This window comes from Gastrolobium bilobum, unplaced genomic scaffold (assembly GCF_033153095.1).
Source record: "Gastrolobium bilobum isolate Gb01-03AN ecotype WA unplaced genomic scaffold, APGP_CSIRO_Gbil_v1 utg86886, whole genome shotgun sequence".
Classification (NCBI taxonomy): domain Eukaryota; kingdom Viridiplantae; phylum Streptophyta; class Magnoliopsida; order Fabales; family Fabaceae; genus Gastrolobium; species Gastrolobium bilobum.
The window spans coordinates 12,303-33,324 of NW_026897692.1; the positions used below are offsets into that span (position 1 = coordinate 12,303).

At 34.9% G+C, this 21,022-nt stretch overlaps 2 protein-coding genes and 1 pseudogene across 2 annotated transcripts; 2 read left to right on the plus strand and 1 right to left on the minus strand.

Moving 5' to 3' along the window:
• Positions 1-940: 940 nt before the first annotated feature.
• On the plus strand, positions 941-12,962 carry LOC133309350 (protein CYCLOPS-like). Its single transcript, XM_061510114.1, has 11 exons — positions 941-1,126; positions 3,035-3,081; positions 3,449-3,586; positions 8,974-9,022; positions 9,103-9,155; positions 9,340-10,028; positions 10,732-10,775; positions 10,887-10,932; positions 11,578-11,626; positions 11,735-11,863; positions 12,497-12,962. The coding sequence occupies exons 1-11, from the start codon at positions 941-943 to the stop codon at positions 12,618-12,620; spliced, it is 1,554 nt and encodes a 517-aa protein (XP_061366098.1). The 3' UTR covers positions 12,621-12,962.
• On the plus strand, positions 4,985-8,053 carry LOC133309349 (pre-mRNA-splicing factor ATP-dependent RNA helicase DEAH1-like; annotated as a pseudogene).
• A 1,318-nt stretch (positions 12,963-14,280) lies between the features above and the next one.
• LOC133309354 (uncharacterized) lies at positions 14,281-19,353 on the minus strand. The gene is made up of 5 exons (XM_061510120.1): positions 18,931-19,353; positions 17,921-18,051; positions 16,658-16,783; positions 16,359-16,486; positions 14,281-14,889 (listed from the first exon to the last, which is right to left on the minus strand). Exons 1-5 carry the CDS (start codon positions 19,148-19,150, stop codon positions 14,580-14,582), a joined length of 915 nt encoding a protein of 304 aa, XP_061366104.1. The 5' UTR covers positions 19,151-19,353; the 3' UTR covers positions 14,281-14,579.
• Between the last annotated feature and the right edge of the window lie 1,669 nt (positions 19,354-21,022).

Below are 21,022 nucleotides of genomic sequence, written 5' to 3' on the forward strand. Positions count from 1 at the left end.
TCTTAAAAAAAAAAATGGTGTGTGGATTACACCTCGTCTAAAATCGTTAAATTGTTTAAAAAATTAAATTAATGTTTCTATAAATTTAAAGACATTAAATTCAAGGACGTGAGCTGAACGAACGTTGATGCAGTGCTTAGCCAACCATGAAAGCGCCATGTGAACAGCTTCCTATTTTAAATCCAAAAACAACCAATGAATATTACTTAACGTCCCTGTCACAGTGCCATCACCCAATTGCATCACCTGCGGCATTTGTTTAGTACTTAACATGACCAAATTGTCATTAAATTAATATAATGATTCCCTTTGCTTGATTCAAAAGCTACAAACTTTTCTCGGTTTTAAACCTGCCCATTAAATTTTCCACGCGGTTTCCAATCCAACAGTTGAAGAGTATATTTACTGCCGCAAGATTTGCGCTTTGGTTGTAAATAAGAGACAAATGAATGGTACGCAGAATCTTTGGAGTATTTTTTTTCACTCCTAGATGCCACTGCTTTGATATTTATTTTATTTTAATGATAAACTATTTACTAGTAAGTTTGCTCATTAAACAAAGTAAATGCTAAGTTTTAACATAGAGTTTACTGTTCTATGCAAGATTTCTTTGAAGTTTCTCGTGTAAAATTGTTGCAGGGAACTGTTCCTTTATTGCATGTTAGTTGCTATGCTTTAAGGATAAAACAGTTTGTGAAATGATAATGATCAAGTCTTTTTTCCTTTCCTTTTTTTGAAGGAATAATAGCTAGGTAGACAGAGTTCAAATAATTTGGTTGTGCGGTTGAATTTTTTTATAGGTTTGAAATAAACTATTGATTTCCTTGGTTTTAGAGCAGGGTATTCTTTTCTGAATCTAAGTCCTCAGCCAAACTTGAGTTGAAAACTGAATCTAAGTGATTGATCAAAGAAGGGTAGGGCTTGGGGAAGCCACATGCAAATGGAAGGAAGAGGATTTTCTGGCTTATACAAGAATTCAAGTGAGGAGTTGTTCCTGAAGACTGTGATGGAGAGCCCTATTGGTGTGCCAGTACCTACGGTGGAGATGTTGAGTTTCAAGGGCGTTTCTCAGAGCTTTCGTGCAGACAGTGAGGAGCTCTTCAAACGCTGGCTAACAAATGGAGAGGCAAGCTTCTATATGACATGTGAATATGATCATGTTACTTTGTTCCTTCTTGTTTCTGTTCTGGCTTGTTTCAAATATAAGATCAAAGTAGAAAATTTCCTTGATGCCAGTTTGCTTGACACATATCTTTTCTTTTGAAGTTTATGAAAGAATTCCTGAACTTTATATATCTGACTTGTATATATTTGAGCACATACACTAGTTGACTATAATCAGAAGCATAGAAAGTCAACTAGTAACCTCAGTCCCACTTTTCCAGATTTCACTCATGATATGATCCAAGAATTTGTGAGATGATTTTATATTTTTCGGGTGTAGCTCAGATTTCCTTGAAATCTCTACCTCCAATGAGTCCCTCTCCTTCTCTACCAAACAAATATGTGAAACACCCTCTATAATTAAATGCAACCTAGTGTTACTGGTTTTTGAATTGATTACATGAATGCCTAATCTGTACAAATCGAGTGTGTTTGCATATACTTTGTTCAAATTGTAGCCCTCAGAATGAATACTGCCTTTCACGAGCCTCGCTGATTTATTAATTACTTATTGCTTATTGTTTAGATATAAGCCATGGTAGGTGAGAAAATAAACTTTTATTCATTGCTGATTCTCTTCTTCTGCTCTTAATACTTTATTTCATTGCGGTAAGATTTTTTTGCTGTGAAATGAAGGTTATTCTCATCATATAGCGATGAAAGTACTTCTGACAAAAATCTGTCCTTAGTTGGCCTTGTCTTCTTAAATTATAATACACAAGCTGTAGATATGGATAATATCACATGTCAAATGGTCGTGAAGAAGGTAAAGAGGTAGACTTCTACTTCTTGCTTTGTAAGACTAAGATAGAAACACATTCCAGTACCATAATGAGGCTTTATTTTCCACTTCTAACAGTGCTGGAAAATTCCTAATTGAAACTTGAAATATCAAGGTCCACTGGTTTCTCTCTTTCCTTTGCGGAATTTAAAGGATCACTGGTTGAACATAAACCAATAAAGCAAAGAAAAACAAATTGTTACAGTATAATATAAACCATTAAAGAGGCCCTCACCGAACAGCATAAGCTTTTGGGTTGAATTGGTTCTTTACATGGTATCAGAGCCTCGGTGTCACGTGTTCAATCCTCGCCACCGTTCACTTTCTCTTGTGGAATTTCTTACCATAGGTAGGCTGAGTCTGATACATCATCTACTCTTCAAGCCCAATAGACTATCGTGTGAAAGGACGTGTTAGGAAATAGTATAAACCATTAAAAAGCCCTCACCCACCAGCTTAAACTTTGGGGTTGAATTGGTTTTTTACATGGTATCAAAGCCTCGTGTCCCTAGTTCGATCCTCGCTGTCCCTAATTTTCTTTATGAAATTTCTTAGCACAGGTAGGCTTAACTAGATGCATCATCCAGCTTTCAAGCTCAATAGGCTCTCTTGTGAGGAGGCGTGTTAGAGAATAGTATAAATCATTAAAGAGACCCTCACGGCCTCACCCACCAGCTTAAGCTCTTGGGTTGAATTGGTTCTTTACACAAATCATGAACATATATTATCCTTATAACATGTCAAACACTTCAACCATGATAAAACAAAGTCAATTTGGTTTTATCTAAAGAGTATTTATAAGGTTGGATTACCAGGAAGCAACAATTAAATAACAAAGTTTTATTCATCTTAAGAGTGGAATTATTTTACTCTGATATTTAGTTGATCTGATTTCAATTTTAAGTACTGCAGTAATATCTGCAAATAGACAATATTATATTGCATGCCTTCAGTTTTCTTGATGATGGCATTAATGCTATATAGGCATTCATCTGACTATGGAACTTGTATTGCTAACCTTATGTTTTCCTTTGCTACATTTCTGATTATAGTTCCTTTCAATTGATGTATCTTTTTTTTCTAAATCAGGGATACAATTCACCAAGCATAGGACTTAACAGTCGATTATCAAAGAGGTGAGTATGTTAGTGAAAGATGCACATTTTGCAAAACTATTAATTGGTGAATTTCAAGAGTACTCTGGTTATTTCCATCATGATAGTGTTAATCAAGATTTCAGTTGCAAATAATTAAGGCTTTCCTTTTGATCCTTTACCCTGTGCAAGTGCTTAGTGGATAATCGTTTCAATAATAATAATACAAGCATAGAGCAACTAGAACCTCGAGTTGAATAGTTTAATACCTGTCATTTAACTTTTCTTTATATATTTATGCCATGAATTATTAAGTTTTCTTGGGAGCACTTCACATAATTACTGATGCACATGTCCTGATTCATGTCCTGTTTTGATATTGAGACTCAGTTGTAACTTGTAACTGCAGGATGTCCACTGAACTAGCTAATGTGTCTAATCAGCAACATGTTGGCGTAGCTTCAGAGGGAAGAAACAATGATAAATCATACATACAAAATAACCTTTTGGCCAATGACGTTTCAGGTGATTTCAATTTTCCAATCAGGTAATTGCAGTAGTCTTCCACAAACAGCTATACTTATGAAATATTTACAAACCTTATTTCATTTCATGGGATTTGACATTCCTGGCATAGAATTGTACTTACACGGATGTAAATGGGTTTTCATGAGTCAACAAGGGGCATAATCCAGTTTACATTAGGTCAGATTTAACTTATTATATATAATCAAATAGAATATGCAAAGACTTTTAAAAAAATCTATTTAAAAAGCATATCATAATATTTATTTTATTTTATTTTACATGTCTCATCTATTAGTCTAAATGCTATCTTATATAATGTTTTTTATTTTAAATAATATATATATATATATATATATATAATTATTATTTTAATTATTTTTTAAACTATTGAATGCCTAATAGACTTGTTCGGTCCCGAAGAACAAGTCTATAGCCAATAAGCCAATAAGCTTATATTGAATGATATGTGCTCAGATATCTTAGAGATAGGTATCTATATTAGCTTATAGCCAATAAGCCAATCACTATGCACAAACAATAGGCTTATAGCCAATACGTGAGTGTGTCTACAGTATTGACAGCAATAGTAAATAGGTTAGAAAGTGTGTATAGGGGGTCTTAAGCCTTGTATTTATAAGGGTTAGCTTTATAAATATCCCAGTTGAAGTAGGATTCAACTCCTTTTCTGTAAGGATAAAAATTCTATCCTCATTATCTTTATTGTTTTAAGCTATTAGACTAATTGGGTCATTATCCTTTGAGAGATTCTTGGATAAATAGTTAGGATATGGATATATTCCATAACAAGACTTAAACAGACTTAGGTCAAGACTTTCATTTTTTTTTTTTTTTGATAACAACTTTCATTTTTTAAATATAGATCAAATCAGACTTATAATTTTGATCTACACAAAATTATTAGATCAAGATAAATCTAAAATATTTAACCTAACCTAATCCAGCCCATCGCTAGTTGTAAAAAGTTAATTAACCTAAGAATTTTAAGCAGTAGGATTGCATTAATGATTTCGTAATTCGCTGACACGCTATATAAGAGGCTATTGACGGTGGATAATGCACGTACCCAATTCTTCGCGCTGAAACCCAAATCAAATCTCCTTCATCGAACACGGATTCACCCTAATTCCGTCTAACCAAACGCGTCCAAAATTCTCTGACATTCCTCACATACATACACGTACACATACACACACCGAGAGAAGGGTTTTCTTCTACTTTCCATCTCTCCTCTCTCGTTTTCTCACCTTTTCCTTTTTGCCTCCGATCTGAAGCACTCATCCGAACACGCTCCCCCATTCCCCTTCCTCGCTACAAACCCTAAAAAGGCTTAGCTTTCGCCGTGGACTTGTTTTTGCCCTAGACCTCTTCCATTCCATTCCGTTCAACGCTATTGACAATGGGGAGTGATGACAATCTAAAGACATGGGTATCGGATAAATTGATGTCACTGCTGGGATATTCTCATCCCACAGTTGTAGATTGCATGATTGGGCTATCCAAGCAAGCTACTTCACCAACCGATTTGGTGGGCAAACTTTCAGATTATGGGGTCTCGTCTATAGATATTCATTCATTCGCGGAAGAAATTTATTCGAGAGTTCCTCGTAAATCAATGGGCTTAAATCAATATCAGAGACAAGAGAGAGAAGCTGCAATGTCGGTGAGGAAGCACAAGTCTTACACAATTTTGAAGGCTGATGATGACTATGTTGGTGGTGAAGATAAATCTTCCAGAAAGGTAGACAGTCGTAAGAAACGTTTCAGGAAGAAAACACGAGTTCAAGATGATGAGGTAATTTCAAGAAAGGAAAGGAAGAGACAAGTTAAAAGACGAACTTCCCCTAAGTCAGAAGGAGAAGAAGAAGAAAGATTGAAAGATCAAAGAGAGAAGAAGGAGGAATTAGAGCAACATAGGAAAAAAAGATATGCAGCAGGAACACGGAAAAAATTAGAAGAACTCAGAGACTATATAGAAGATGAGCAATATCTATTTGGAGGTGAGAAGCTTTCAGAAGCAGAATATACACAGCTTAGGTACAAGAAAGAGATATTTGAACTTGCAAAGCCGTCAGAGGAGACTGACAATGTGAATGAGTATAGAATGCCAGATGCTTATGATCAGGAAGGTGGTGTTAATCAAGAGAAGCGATTTTCTGTGGCTGTGCAGCGTTACAGAGATCCAGGCGCTGAGGATAAGATGAATCCATTTGCTGAACAAGGGACACGGGAGGAACATCAAATTGGAAAGGCAACGCTGAAGTTTGGTTCAAAAAATAAAAGACAAGAATCTGATGACTATCAGTTTGTGTTTGAGGAACAGATTGATTTTATCAAGGCATCAGTGATGGACAGAGATAAGTTTGATTATGAAAAGATAGAAGATTCACTTGAAAAGTCCATAGCAAAGTCAGCTTCAGATGCTCTTCAGGAGGAGAGGAAAAAGTTACCCATTTACGCTTATCGGGATGAATTCCTCAAGCTGTTAATGATCATCAGGTACTTGTAATTGTGGGTGAAACTGGTTCTGGAAAAACAACACAGATTCCCCAATATCTTCATGAAGCTGGCTACACAAAACGTGGGATGATTGCATGTACTCAGCCACGGCGTGTTGCTGCTATGAGCATTGCTGCTCGAGTTTCTCAAGAAATGGCTGTTAAACTAGGACATGAGGTTGGTTATTCCATTCGTTTTGAGGACTGCACATCAAAGAAGACTATACTGAAATATATGACAGATGGAATGTTACTGAGGGAATTCCTTCGTGAGCCTAAGCTGGCAAGTTATAGTGTTGTGATTCACGAAAGAACTCTCTCAACTGATATTTTGTTTGGATTAGTAAAGGATATATCCCGTGGCCGGCCTGATCTTAAGTTGCTGATATCAAGTGCTACACTTGATGCAGAGAAGTTCAGGAAATACTTTGATTATGCTCCAATATTCAGAATTCCAGGTAGACGGTATCCTGTTGAAATAAACTTTACCAAAGCACCAGAAGCTGACTACTTAGATGCGGCTATTGTAACGTCACTTCAAATCCATGTCACTCAACCTCCTGGAGATATATTGGTATTCCTTACTGGTCAAGAAGAAATTGAAACGGCTGAAGAAATCTTGAAGTTTCGAACTAGAGGCTTGGGGACTAAAATTGATGAGTTAATAATATGCCCTATATATGCTAACCTACCAACTGAGCTACAAGCTAATATATTTAAACCCACTCCTGAAGGGGCACGAAAGGTTGTACTTGCTACTAATATTGCAGAAACATCATTGACAATTGATGGGATCATGTCATTGATCCAGGATTCTGTAAGACGAAAAGTTATAATCCAAGAACAGGAATGGAGTCCTTGTTAGTAACTCCCATATCAAAAGCTTCAGCAACGCAGAGAGCTGGTCGTTCTGGAAGAACAGGTCCTGGAAAGTGCTTCCGATTGTATACTGCATACAGTTTTCACAATGATTTGGATGAGAATACAGTACCAGAAATACAGCGGACTAATCTTGCAAATGTAGTTTTGACTTTAAAAAGTCTTGGTATTCGTGACTTGTTTCACTTTGATTTTATGGATCCTCCACCTGTTGAGGCCTTGTTGAAAGCCCTGGAGCTTCTATATGCATTAGGTGCATTAAACAAGCGTGGTGAGTTAACTAAGGTAGGTAGATCGATGGCAGAGTTCCCACTTGATCCTATGTTGTCAAAAATGATAGTGGCTTCAAAAAAGTATAATTGTTCCGATGATATCATTTCTATTGCTGCTATGCTTTCTGTTGGCAACTCAATATTTTACCGTCCAAAGGGTAAACAAGTACATGCAGACAATGCAAGGATGAATTTTCACACTGGAAATGTTGGAGATCATATTGCTTTGCTAAAGGTCTACAGTTCATGGAAGGAAACCAATTATTCAACACAATGGTGTTATGAAAATTTTATACAGGTAAGGAGTATGAAACGGGCTAGGGATATCCGTGATCAACTTGCAGGTCTTTTGGAGAGTGTTGAGATTGAGCCAAGTTCAAATTCTAATGATTTAGATGCCATCAAGAAATCCATAACATCTGGATTTTTCCCACACTCTGCACGACTGCAAAAGAATGGATTGTATCGGACTGTTAAACCTCAACAGACTGTCCAAATACATCCTAGTTCTGGGCTGGCACTGGTTCTTCCTAGATGGGTTGTATACCATGAACTAGTACTCACAACCAAGGAATATATGAGACAGGTTACGGAATTAAAGCCAGAGTGGTTGGTGGAGATAGCCCCCCACTATTACAAGATTAAAGATGTTGAAGACTCGTCCTCCAAGAAAATGCCTCGCGGAGTAGGACGTGCATAGTAGGATAAGCAGCAGGCACATCTTCACGGATGCTTTGGCAGGTGGAAGTACATTCGTGGGAAGGTGGTTTTGTTGGAGAGAAAAAATGTCGCCCTTAGGCTTGGAAGAAGATGCACGATATTCTTTTTTTGCTGTACATCTAAACTATAGCATGAATTTTGTATATTCAGACGTTGAAATTAACCTTGACTGTAGTAACCCTTGGTGAGTGGTGGCTTGATAGTTTAGGGGGAAATAATTTGGTTGATGTCATTCACTAACATGTCTTTTAGTCTTCTGTTTCAATTTTAGTGACAAGTAGCATCTGATATAATTTTATATTATTGCTTTTACCAAAAAAAAAAAAAATTATATTATTGCTAGTCTTGTAAAAATTTTTAGTATAGGTAGGCTGGGTCTAATGTATTACCCACCCTTCAAATCCAGTGAGCTCTTGTGTGCTATGATGCACTGACACTTCAAAAAACCTGACGTGTCGTGTCTGACACTCCCCGACACTCCAACACGCGTTGCAGAAACTCAAAAAAGGGTTCAAAGATTGTGCTGCGTTGCGTTTTTCGTTACAACTATTAGATTCGTTGGATTACGATTACCATTTTATTGAGTTTAATATAAATATTTGCGATATCTTATGTTTCTTTGCAAAATTGATGAGTATTATAAGTTTAGCTTCATTTTTTTGTTAAATTGTTAAATATTAAATATAATATACACTGCATAAATATATCAAAAACGTATTTTAACGTATTGAAATTTAACATTTTTTAGAATTAACGTGTAAGAATGTCGTATTGTGTCCCGTGTTCTGTGTCGATGTCAGTGAAACATCGTGTGAGGGGCGTGTTAGAGAATAGTATAAATAATTAAAAAGGCTCTCATCCAACAGCTTAAGCTATTGGGTTGAATTGGTTCTTCACAGGAGTTTATTGCTCCTTCTAATTATCTTTACTGTAGTTTGCCTTGTCACCAATACAGTTATTTATTTGATTGAGAAAGTAGTTCAGTATTTCTAACTTAGTTTGGTGTCAATTTTCATCAGAGATCCTGTTGATAGAGAACTGCAATCTAGTAATTTGTTTCTGGCCAAGGTTTGTTTATATCAAACTCTTTGCTGAAGCCTTAGTTCAATGAAGCTTCATGGTCATTTGATGTCTCGTCATTAATGCAGGCTTGGTTTCTTAGTGAGCAACGAGTGACAAGAAGCCGGTCCTCTGAATTGCGGTATCATTATCACACCTTGCACCATATTAGTTCATCTGTTGGTTTTTCCATTGTCACGTTCATACAAAAGTCATACATTAGATTCTGAAGCTTTAGATTTATACTACTTCATTATTATTGTGAGTTACTGTAAAATGTTTTGAGAGAAATCTCAAACCACTAATTTGTCAAGATTTCTTTGCAGGCGGAGGTATACTGAAATGCAAAATGCTCAAGCAATACAAGGAATGGAATCCATGCAAATGGCCCCTCACCAAGGTGCTGACACTATAAGACAAGAAGTTGCAAATTTAAATGGTTTTGATTACCTTTCAATGTGTGAACTTCAAAGCCAAAAGGGTTCATTCATGTCTCCATCCAACTCATCTTCGTCTACCTTCAACACACATCAATTGGTTGATGCAGATAAAGTTTCATCCTGTGTAAGTATGCTAAAGGGTACATTACAAGCAAAGAGACTCAGCAGCCATGTTGAGAAAGAAGCTGAAGATAGCTTAAATGGACATTTTTTCCCTCAAGAACCTCTTTACCAAACTGGTTTTAATGAAGGACAAGAAAACTGGAGTTATCAAAAGCCAATAAATGTTCAAGGAGCCTCAAGTGGTCAAGTTAAGGATCCTGGGGCCCTGCAAACACTTGAAGGATCTATAAACCTCGTCTTCGATGGCTTTGCAAATCAGACAAACCAAGTATATGTGGGAACAGCTTCCCAAGAACCTTCTCAAAGTGAATCCTCTGCTGCTGCACCAGTAATGTCCTCAGGTTTGGATGCATGTGAAGGTCCCAGCAATTCAAATCAAACTCTCTGTGAAAGCTCATGGAAACAAGTAGGAGTGAGTAGAAGTTCAGAAAATACTCAAAATAAAGTCAAAGGTATAAATATTACATGATGATGGAGTTGTTTCAGTTTGCCTAAACCATTGTTCATTGGACATCTTTCATCATATCCATTTGCTTTGGTATTTCTATCTATAAATATTCACTTCAGTCCAAAATGTTTTTTCTCCTATTGTCTTATACAGGTTGTATGAAGTCTATCAAATATTATGACACTGAATTTTGGTATAAGCAAACGAAGCCATTTTGTGCCATTCTTTTAACTTCTTGCTTAATTCTCAAATTTTGAAAAATGCAATATGGATGGAACATTAAGTGCAGAAATTGAATCAATTCAATTTGGTAGTATTTCATGTGAAAAACAATCCCCCAAAGCAGTGAGTACAAACTTGGAGTCCCCACTATAATTATGTCTGATTTCTTTTAAAATCATATTTGGCACTCAAGAATCATTTTTAGGTCAGAACACTAGAACAGAAATGTTTCTTGATTATTTAACTTTTCAAACAATGTCCATTTCTTTTTAGAGCTTTGATTTTCAAATGTTGCACGAGAATTATTACCTCATGTTGTGACTCAACTAATGGGCCAACTTTGCATGCAAATCGAAGTCTTCTAACATGAGAAAACACTTCTCATGCTGCATAAGAATTGTTTTTCCCTTATTTTATTTTATTTTTGGTTACAAATTTCCCCCTTCTTTTTATTACCCTATAATTGTGTTTTGGCTGAAATGTAGGTTTCAGAGAACAGATAATGGATAATCTGAAAGATGATCGGAAGGTATAACCTACTCTTAGATAGTAACTTATTTTCTCTAGAATTTATGGTTTTACGGAGAGAATTTGACTATCTATTTTGTTTTTGGGGGGTTAATCTCGTTAAATTGTGCAGAAGAGAAGTCTAGAGAGATATGGATCTGTGACATCAGCTGTTTCAGGTAACCATTTATTTCTAGATTAGATGGAGATATTGTGCTTTAACACATACAATAGAATTTTGATTCTCTTTATTGCTTGATCCGTTCTGAAGATTTTTATCTTAATTTTAGAAAACTCAGGTTTTCTGAGCAACTTTTGTGAATAAAAATATAAAAACAGCATAAAAAAATTAGTAGCCTGCAAGAATCCACAAAAAAGACAAACTTCCACTGCAAGATGATTGCAACTTTTACCATATTAGTGACAACAATTTTTCTCATGATTTAGTTCTAGTTTCTACCACATCATATAGATTTAGATAATTGTAAATCCATCATCTTAGTAATAATAAATTTGCTAATAGCTGTATCTGGTAAAATCTAGAAGAATAGACATTTTTTTTATTAGGTCAAAGAACTTGCTAGATGCTCTTGATGTAATGTTCATGAATAAAGGAGTACATGCAGATTAAGTATTGGAAGAACTAAGATTTAACATGATTGCAATTTTTACCTTCTGTTCAATATCACACATACTACATGATATAATTATCTTGGCCTGACAAAACTGTAGAGAAAATTATAATAAATGTTTGAGTAGAATTTTTAGTTGTTCTTTTCACAATTTGACTATCCCGGTCCCTCTCTAACCAAATGTTTGTACAGGGGACAAGGGGGACACTACAAAAAAGCGTAGGGTGGAACGCTCAAGGAAGTATGTAAAAGTATCCCAAGAAACAGAAAAGAGAGTCTCTTTCTATCAAATATTGTATTGGATGCTTGTTTCAACTTACAAACTATTTTATTAACCTTTGTGATGCAGAATGGCTGAGGCAAAGGAAAGAAATTTGACACCTTCAGTTCCATCAGACATGCAAGCTGTCTTGAAGCGGTGTGAAAACCTTGAGAAGGAAGTTCGATCACTAAAACTTAATTTGTCCTTCATGAATAGGTAATCAAAGCAAATCAAAATTAAGGGCATACTAAGATAAATATTAGATAATACGTTGGATTCTTTTTTTTCCTTTTCTTTTTTGCCTCCACTCTCTGTCCCTATATTGGTATCTTTTTTCCTGGATTGACTACAATAAGTCAATAACAGTATAGAAAGAGTAGAGTTAACCCAACGCGTGTAACTCAAATTGGCAACTCAAATTGGCAACACAGACTGAGTAGAGTGGGGAGCCACCAAATACATCTTTAGGGAGGGGCAAGGAACTTTAACTGTGCTAAGCCTCGACTCGGAATTAGTCTCATAACCGGCTCAAAGAGTTGAAGCTTGTGGAATGCCCGAGAGCCGACTCGCCTAAAAGAAGTAATTGGGGTCGGTATAAAAAAAAAAAAAGGGATATAATAAGTACAGATAGTATTAGGAAAGTGTTCAAGGACTTTAACAGCTAAGGATAATTTCACAGACCACTCTTCCACTTTAAAGCTTGTTTCCTCATTTGCAGTGTATTAATAGGATGTGAAAAGTGGCTGCATACGCATGTATCACAATTTGATCGCCTATTAACTGTTAAACTTCGTATACAAAATGTATATACAAATTGATATATTAACGTCATACATTACAAATTTTCAGGAAGGATTCTGAACAAACAAAGCAGATAGAGGACCTTCAGAAGCAGAACGAGGACTTGGCAGATGAAAAAGAGCGCCTCCTAGAAGAAATTGAAAGAATTCTATCAGAAACTGGAAAGATCTAATGTTTTGTTTTCCTACTACATCCTCCTCAAAAACAATGCAGTGCTCAGACATGCTATGACAAGAAAACCTTACCACAGTGACTTATGGAGTCTCTTAGCAAAATATAAATGCATGGAATCTCTGATTTATTAGTATGACAATGTATCTGGTTAAACCTAACTGTTATTAGAGATTTGAGAAGCAGGTGCCATAGAAATGAACCTGATAAATTAAAACAAGGTGTTCTCAGAATCTGTGTGCAGCCAAGCCATTCTAAAGTCTAGTGTATTTATAAACCTAAACATCATTAGGATTGTAAGAAATGTTCAAATGCTAGCAGACTAACTCTTAAGCATATTATCATCGATAACAAGTGTTTGGCCTGTAGATTCCATCTGGTTTTATTTTTGCTTATTGAGTATCTTTATTGAATAAGAGTACGTAACTCTTGTAACTTCTATACCGCTATTACTCGCTTCCCTTAGTTGTGTAGATGCTCAGCTAAATAAATTGTTAGATGACGAATTCAATTTTAAACTTTGCGGAAGCAAAATTCACGACTTAAGGTTTTACTTTTTTTCTATTCTACCTACCATCTTCACAAGTATCAAAAGTAGTGCTCATTTATTTTCATCTTCAAACAAGTAAAACATAATTGTAGCCCATTTCATGTACTTCAATATCGAACCCTTTTTCTTGCCTTCTTAAATTTATTATAAGTTACTTCTATAAAGCAATAACCATGGTACCCGCATTTTTCTTTTTGGGAAGATATTTTTACATCGATATAAGAATAAAAAATCTTACATCAAATTTTAACTATTATTTTTCATGTATTTAACGGTTAAGAATTTATTAGGTAGTATTAATTAATTAATTATTATGACTCAAAATCTTAACTGTTACATACACGAAAATCAACGGTTAAAATTTGGTGTAAAACTTGATATTCTTATATCGGTGTAAGTTAATCCTATCAATTCTTTTTTTCAAATATATAAAATAACCAATCCTTCCAAATTTAAATGAATGCTCGTTTCATTCATAATAAAAATTATTTAAGTAACAAGAATATCATCCTCCACAGCCCATCTGCCATCCCTAGTATTGCTGTCACTGTCATTGCCACTGTACCCATTGCTTATTGCAACTACCACTTCTGCCACCACTCTTAACATTTTCAAAATCGTCATGGACTCATGGCTACCAATGCCACTGGCTACAACTATTACCATCACCATTATTGTTGTAGCTGCTGCCACCACCATTGTTGCTATTGCTACTTGTAAAGATATTGTTATCAAGTTATTTTCTTTTGCAGTACCTTTTAATTTCAAAGTATAAAACTTAGGAACAGAATAAGATAACAACTTAATTAATACATCAAATTTTATTTTATTTACTTTACTGTCAAATAATATGTTACACCATTTATCAAAATAATCACCTTATGTAATGATTAAGATGATTAAATTCATTTAAATGAGATGTTTATTCAATATTGGATGACGCTCAATCAAAATTAAATTTTAATATTATAATACTTTCTTGATCGAGCCTGGGAGATGCAATAAAATTACTCCTTCGCGAAAGAAAAACCATGGATTCTTTGCAATCATACAAGGATAAAATTGGATATGATTAATCCTCACCCCTCGCAAATTCGAAATACTTTGTACAAACATAAAGTATAATTTCATTCCGCTATCGTAATGGCTTTTACAACAGTGTTAATTCAACTGTGTAGGGGACACACACTATCCCTTCAAACAGCTACTCAAGTGGGCAATTTGATATAAGACAAGAATGTAAACCACTATTCCGAAACTTACTAGTTTAACCAAAAACTTGAAAAGAAAAGTACAGGAACTGAGTCTATTTAATTCAAACTATTACAGTTTCAATTCCCACTCTACATAACTTCCTTACACGGTGCCGCCACTCATTATCATGGGACAACACCTGCTGTAATTATAATATTACATGGGGATTCTGAAAATATCCAGGAGACCAAGCCTCTTCCCATATTCAATAGCTAACCAAGCCACAAAACATAAGTAAGCCAAAAGAAAACAAGCGCGCCTGATGAGAACAGCATTGACTCGCCGAGGGAATGCCCATTTTGCAAAAAATCGATATAATGAAGATAGCAGTAGTTGTAGGAGCCTAATAAAAGTTATGGAGATCAAAGAAGTTGAGAACCCAGTTACGAGTCCAGCTATAGTTTCCCACCTCCAATATTTCGTCCTTCCCTTACCAGAAAACCAGGAATTTACCATCTCCATGGCCCTGATAGGAGATCCATACATAATATAAATAATAGATCAACATGACCTTTATATTGTATTTATAATAAAAATACATATATTTATATGACATGCTACTCAAACATAATAAATATGCCTATACAAAAAATCACTATCAACAATTTATAAATTTAGAGGAATTAGATTATCAATACTCAACTGTCATAAAAGCAACTTATAATTGTAAAACAGCACCAGCTTCTTTAGGAGGAGAGGGTGGGGGTCTGACCCATTATTATATTGGATTATCTCCCGATTAAATTCACTATTCAATCAAACCTTATTTCCAACAAAGTTTTTTTGATGAATGGGACTGATAGGATTATATACGTAGGTATATGTAAGGGGAGTTGTAGGGGATTATGCTCTACCAATGAGGTGGCATAACTAACTTTAGAATATTATAGGAGGTTAAACTTAGTATAAGATGGGGAGGGTGAAAGGTGTGAAGGACATTGGGAATTTGGGACTTCTTGGGCTGGGAAACCAGATTGGGAGAGAAATTTGGAGCCTCTCGAATTGCTCCAGAAAACCTTTTAGCTTTTCTTGTATTTTTTTCCTTTCTTCTTCCATTATTTCTAAAATTGTCTCTACAATTGTATTTTCCTTAATTACTTTCAATCAATATATCAGAAAATCCAGTTCTTCTGGGCCATGCTTGGTGTTCTGTGTGCGCTTTTACTCTGATAATTTGCCAGATCCTATCAGGGACATAGCCCAAACTTCACTGGATTTATACATGACTTGGAAAAGAAATAGCATATTGTCTACCTTTATATAGAATATAATATTGACCAAGAAATAAAAGGTAGGAGCCCACCAATTCAACCCCATCCCAAGCAAACTATCCTCCATTGAGAATACAAATTCATGTAGGATCAGTAGGGCTTTCACACATTTTTCTTCAAAATGATAGGCTTAACATGCGAATTGACTCCATATCACACTACTATCTAGAAACAACATTTCTATTTATTTGTTCATAGAACTTGTTGAATAAAAATGTCAACTATCAATGTTATATAAGGACAAAGGATTAGTTGACCCATTATCTTTTTTCAATATATCAAGGAGTTGTTATCACGACTTAAACCTATGATTTTGAGTTTTTGACCTAAATCCCCACCAAGCCTTTGGGCTATGCGCAAGTTTCTTTGCTGTCTTCAAATAAACAAGTCTGGTCACTCATTTAGAGTCACCATAAAGAACTTCACACCGGGTGAAGGTCTTTTTTGTCTGAGACGTAAAGTGTTTGTTTACATTGAAAATAAACCAACTAAAAGTTGAACAGAGTTCCCAAATGCTAAGTCTTGACAATGTTAAATCTACAAACGCTAGATTATGAGTTCTCACTCTTCAATGCCATTTTAATTAATTTAATCTAACCTATGATATCATAGCAAATAAGCAATCAAATATTTGGTAGGTTGAAAAATAGTGTAAAGTACTCACAGGGTAGAATATTGTCTAATCTTCTCAAGAGTAGACTGCTCATCGGCATGGCAATCGAAAAGATTTTCTTGATATAAATGCACTTTGGAAATGCCAGACGTGTACCAGCAATCATAAGTCTCGTTGATCTATTAAAGGAGGAAGAGAAAATAAAAATGAGATAATATTACCAAAGACCTCAACTGAGTTGGTAACAATAGTTAACTTTTACTATATATGGGATCATTATGAAAATTACACACAATAATGAGGTTCAGCTTGATCACATAATATCAAAGTCCACAAGTTGAGATCCCCACCTTAAATTTGTATTGCGTCAACCATGCAGCACCAAAATTAGGCCTGCAATAAATAGGAAGGGCCTCATTTGGAGCCTCTGCAAATGCAATTTGCATCTGACCTGAGAAGTGATCTTTATATTCCACCTGAAAAAGTGTTGCCATAAATTATTTATAACTAACCAAAAGAATTACCTAGCCCTCTAGTTGTCATAACCATTGGAGGATAGACCATAGATAAGGTATGTACATACAGATACACAATTAATTGGTTGTCAACTTGTCATATATGGTAGCATGTTCTACACAAAGATAATGTGACTTGGACAAGAAAAGAAAACTGTGTATGGTTCTGAACCAAAAGGGACAAGCATTCAAGGCAAGCAAGATTAGAAAGGATATTATTTAGTGCTAATAACTAACCTAAACAGTCAAGTCTTTGGTTTCGACAGAGGTACTTAACAGGACTGCTACTTACAGCAATGTTACAGTATGCTACAGGTACGTAGACCACATAAAACTCTTCCCGCTGATACTACTAATGTTTTGTGAGGTTCTAAGTTCTAACCCAAAATATCAGTCTATTTTCTTCACACTGTTCTGCAGCTACTTTTGTTTGAGATAAGGTATTTGGAATTATTGATGAATATTGGATGTGTCTTTTTGAGTCTGGAGCAGTTCTTATTGATTGATTTTAGAGTGTCTAACGAGCAAGTAGGGGGGAAATTTAAGATAGTGAGCAATTTTAGTTCTTTGGCGTATTCAAATGGAGGGGAATGCTTGTATTTTCCAAGGTGTTTCTCTGTCCTTGCGAAGTTTAAACTGCCTTTGTTATTTTATATTATGTTATCCCTTAACACACCCCCTCACAATAAGAGACTTATAGGATTGAGGCACGGACAATTTACAGGCCCACCACACTAAGAGCCTTTTCTTCTTTTCAGGGTTTGAGACATGGAAATTAAACATTTTTATTAGAAGAATGGGGGCGACATGAAACAAACTCTAGACCACTTGGTCATGGGATCTGATACCATATAAAGAATCAACTCAGGCCAAATGGTTTTTTAAGGCAAAATCCCTTGCAGATATGCAGAGGAATTGGAGATCTTTCCTGCACTAACAAACTTGTTTGTTAATGTTATTTTCCTTTTTATAGTCATTGATGGGAGAAAATCTTATCTTCCTTATTACTTGTGCCTTGTCTTTCTTCTACAAAATAATATCTCTTCTTTTATTAAAAAATAGTAAACAATACCTAAATTGGCAACAAGTTATAATAACCTTGAATACAGAAGCCCAATAGTAATCATAACGGCAGCGAAATTTGCTTCTTTCAAAATGATGAAATATATCCTTTACTTTATGATTTAACATTCCAAGTTCACAAATCTTGGATGACCTGATATCAACCCCTGTAAGAAAAATGATAACATGCAATTTAATATGAAGTAAAACAAGCAATAATACCTTCCATTCTTCGCAAAACTTCTTAACATCGAATCAAATGAGTATTATCAATCAAACAAAGATCAGAACAGAAAAATATAAATCAAATTAATCATTAGCTCACAAAAGATATGTGTAACTTTAAAGCATCATATATAATTGACTTCCTTTTTCACAAATTATTAATAAAAAAAATATATATGAAGACATTTTTAGCTATGAAGATTGAAGTACAATAAGTACAGCTTTTTCTGGACAAACTTAATAAGGGCTATTATGCACTGATATTGGAAATAAGATTTTTCGAAGCTGCCAAAATTTCAAATGCTGCAGTTTAGAGCCCTCAAAAGTATATATATTTAAACAAACAGATTCACCATAACAGAGAACTTAACTGTATAATCGCATAACATTGTTCATTTCAGCAAGAAGTTTCTTACTAAAATACACAAATATTCTGAGCAAAATTTATATTTTACTAATTACAAGTTTTGTGCAAAGCAAGCTAGCATTTTACACTACATTTCGGGAGTTCAATATAACCTTTTTGAACTGGAAAAAAAAAAGTAATCAAGCAATGTAGCAGCTAAAGTAATTAAGTCAAATATCCCAAATCAAGAATTTAGTCAACTCCTTCTACTTGATCCATCGGCTTCTAATACCTTCCTACACTACTTCCTGAGCTGAATCTAAAAACCTAAAAAAAAAATTTAAAAAAAATCCAATTCCCACTTCATGCGTATTGATTTCATAATTTTCATTCAGGATGAAACTAAACTAAGCTTGGAAACTCATACAGAGAAGTTTAAGCATGTTATTGAATTGAAGGTAGAAGATAAACTAACCGGTGGAGACGATTTTGCACTGTGAGGGGAGAGAAATGGGGTTAGGGATAGAGAAATCGGCGACCACGAGAAGCAACAAACCAACCAGAAAGGGAATCGAGAACAATAAAAGGAAGGGGAATAGAATTGCGAGAACCCATCGCAGTATAACAAAAACGACGCCGTTCTTCTTGGGCACTTCCTGTTCCAGTGACTGGGAGTGAGAATCAGAAGGATCCATGAAATCAGATAAGGGTTATGCCTTGTCGGAATCGAAGTGGTGTTGATGCCGGCCACCGGAGACCGGAACCATTTATCCGGTGATCGGAGGAAAGGTTCCGACTACGCAACGAAAACAAGATATTTTTATGGTCACACACAGAATACAGAGAGTTCGGTTCGTCACGCGGTCATGGTCAAAGAAACCCCACTTCGGGGTATTGATTCAACGCACTGTGTCTTGCCTTTATTTTTTTTTATTTCACTTTTTTTTATTTTTTTCAAGAAAAAAATGCTTCATCCATGTCTGTATGACATCTCGCGTATAGGGGGGTAAATGGGTCAGGCTGGCCAGCGCCCAGCCTACGGCCCGGCCTACATTAAGTTCAGCCCAGGCTCGGCCTTTCAAAAAAGTAGAGTAGGCTTAGGTTTATAAAAAAGCTTTTTTAATAAATAGGCCATAGGCCAATTTTGTCAAGCCCGGCCTACAGCCTTGTAGGCTGGCCTATTTAATTTATGAAAATAAAATAAAAAAATAATATTTATTTTATGTGGCAAAGACACAAAGTACTAAATACCAATATCTCTTACTTTTTGTGCTATTTTATTTTATGAAAGAAAAACTTGTCTAATGTTTCCAAATTTTACATGCTGTTGCAGCTTAATACCATGGAGCAATGGGTACCTTGCTGGATTATGATGTTACTGATGAAGATCTTTCAATAATACTCTTCTTTCCCTTGTCTTGATGGTGGTTTAAAGATTTTTAAATGAATGACATTCTCTTGTAGACTTTATTTCAGCATCCAGTAATTGTATTTTTCTTATTTTTCTCATTTCTTTGACTTTATTCCTCTATGATATACATTCTAGAGCTGAGGTATTATGTTGACTCTTTCTTGTTTGTCATCTTTTTCTTATGAGAAGTACTAGTGCATGGATGAATGAAACTTTCTTTGCTCTATACAATTTATTTTTTTTGCTTAGTATATATAGTTGGAAGCCTACAAGGCCTGTAGGCCATGTCAGGCTTTCTTATTTTTGAAAATGGGCCGGGCTTGGCCTACAAATAAAGCCTTTAATAGGCCAGATAGGCTAGATTTTTATTTACGTAGGCTTGGGCCAGGATGGCCAAAGCCCAGCCCAGCCCAGCCCATTTACACCCCTAAATTATCGCGTGCAGAATGAAAATAATAAAATAAAAAATTTCCAAGTCTGTCGCATACTCTTTGTTTAATTAGACCAAATTAATTATAAGTAAATAATGTTTGATATAAGATTAATTTATTCTTAATATGGGTAGGTGTTAATATCTTTGATGCTAACTGAATCATTATTTAGATTTTTTTTTTTAAATACAATTGGCATTAATTTGTTAACATCAAATTAGTTCTCTAATAACTTCCAAATATATTAAAGTGGTGATTTTGTCGAGTTTTATGTGACATTAATTTAAATTATTTGAATATCACTTTAAAGAAATATTTGGTAGAGGATAAATTTTTTGGTGTCCCATAATGAAAAGGTCACTTTAAACTATGGGTTTTATTAATCTCATGTTAAAGGAGATAGTTATCACATGTCATAGAGATAAACTAGTGGGCTCCACCACCTGAAAAATAAAAGAAAAGAAAAGAAAAGAAAAAAGGTGGCACAGTTATCGAAGGGTGTGTAGGAGAAAAAACTTATGTCATGGGACATAAGAATAGTTTTTCTCTTCAACTATTATTGAATTTATAGATATATTTATGGTTGAAAAGAAAAAATGCTTTTAAACTATTATTTATTTATTTTTAAATTGGTTATATTTGTACATTTAAAATGCTTATGTTAAACATTTAAAAAAAATTGTACGGATCTTCTTTTATTTTCTTTTTTTGTATTATAGTTTGGA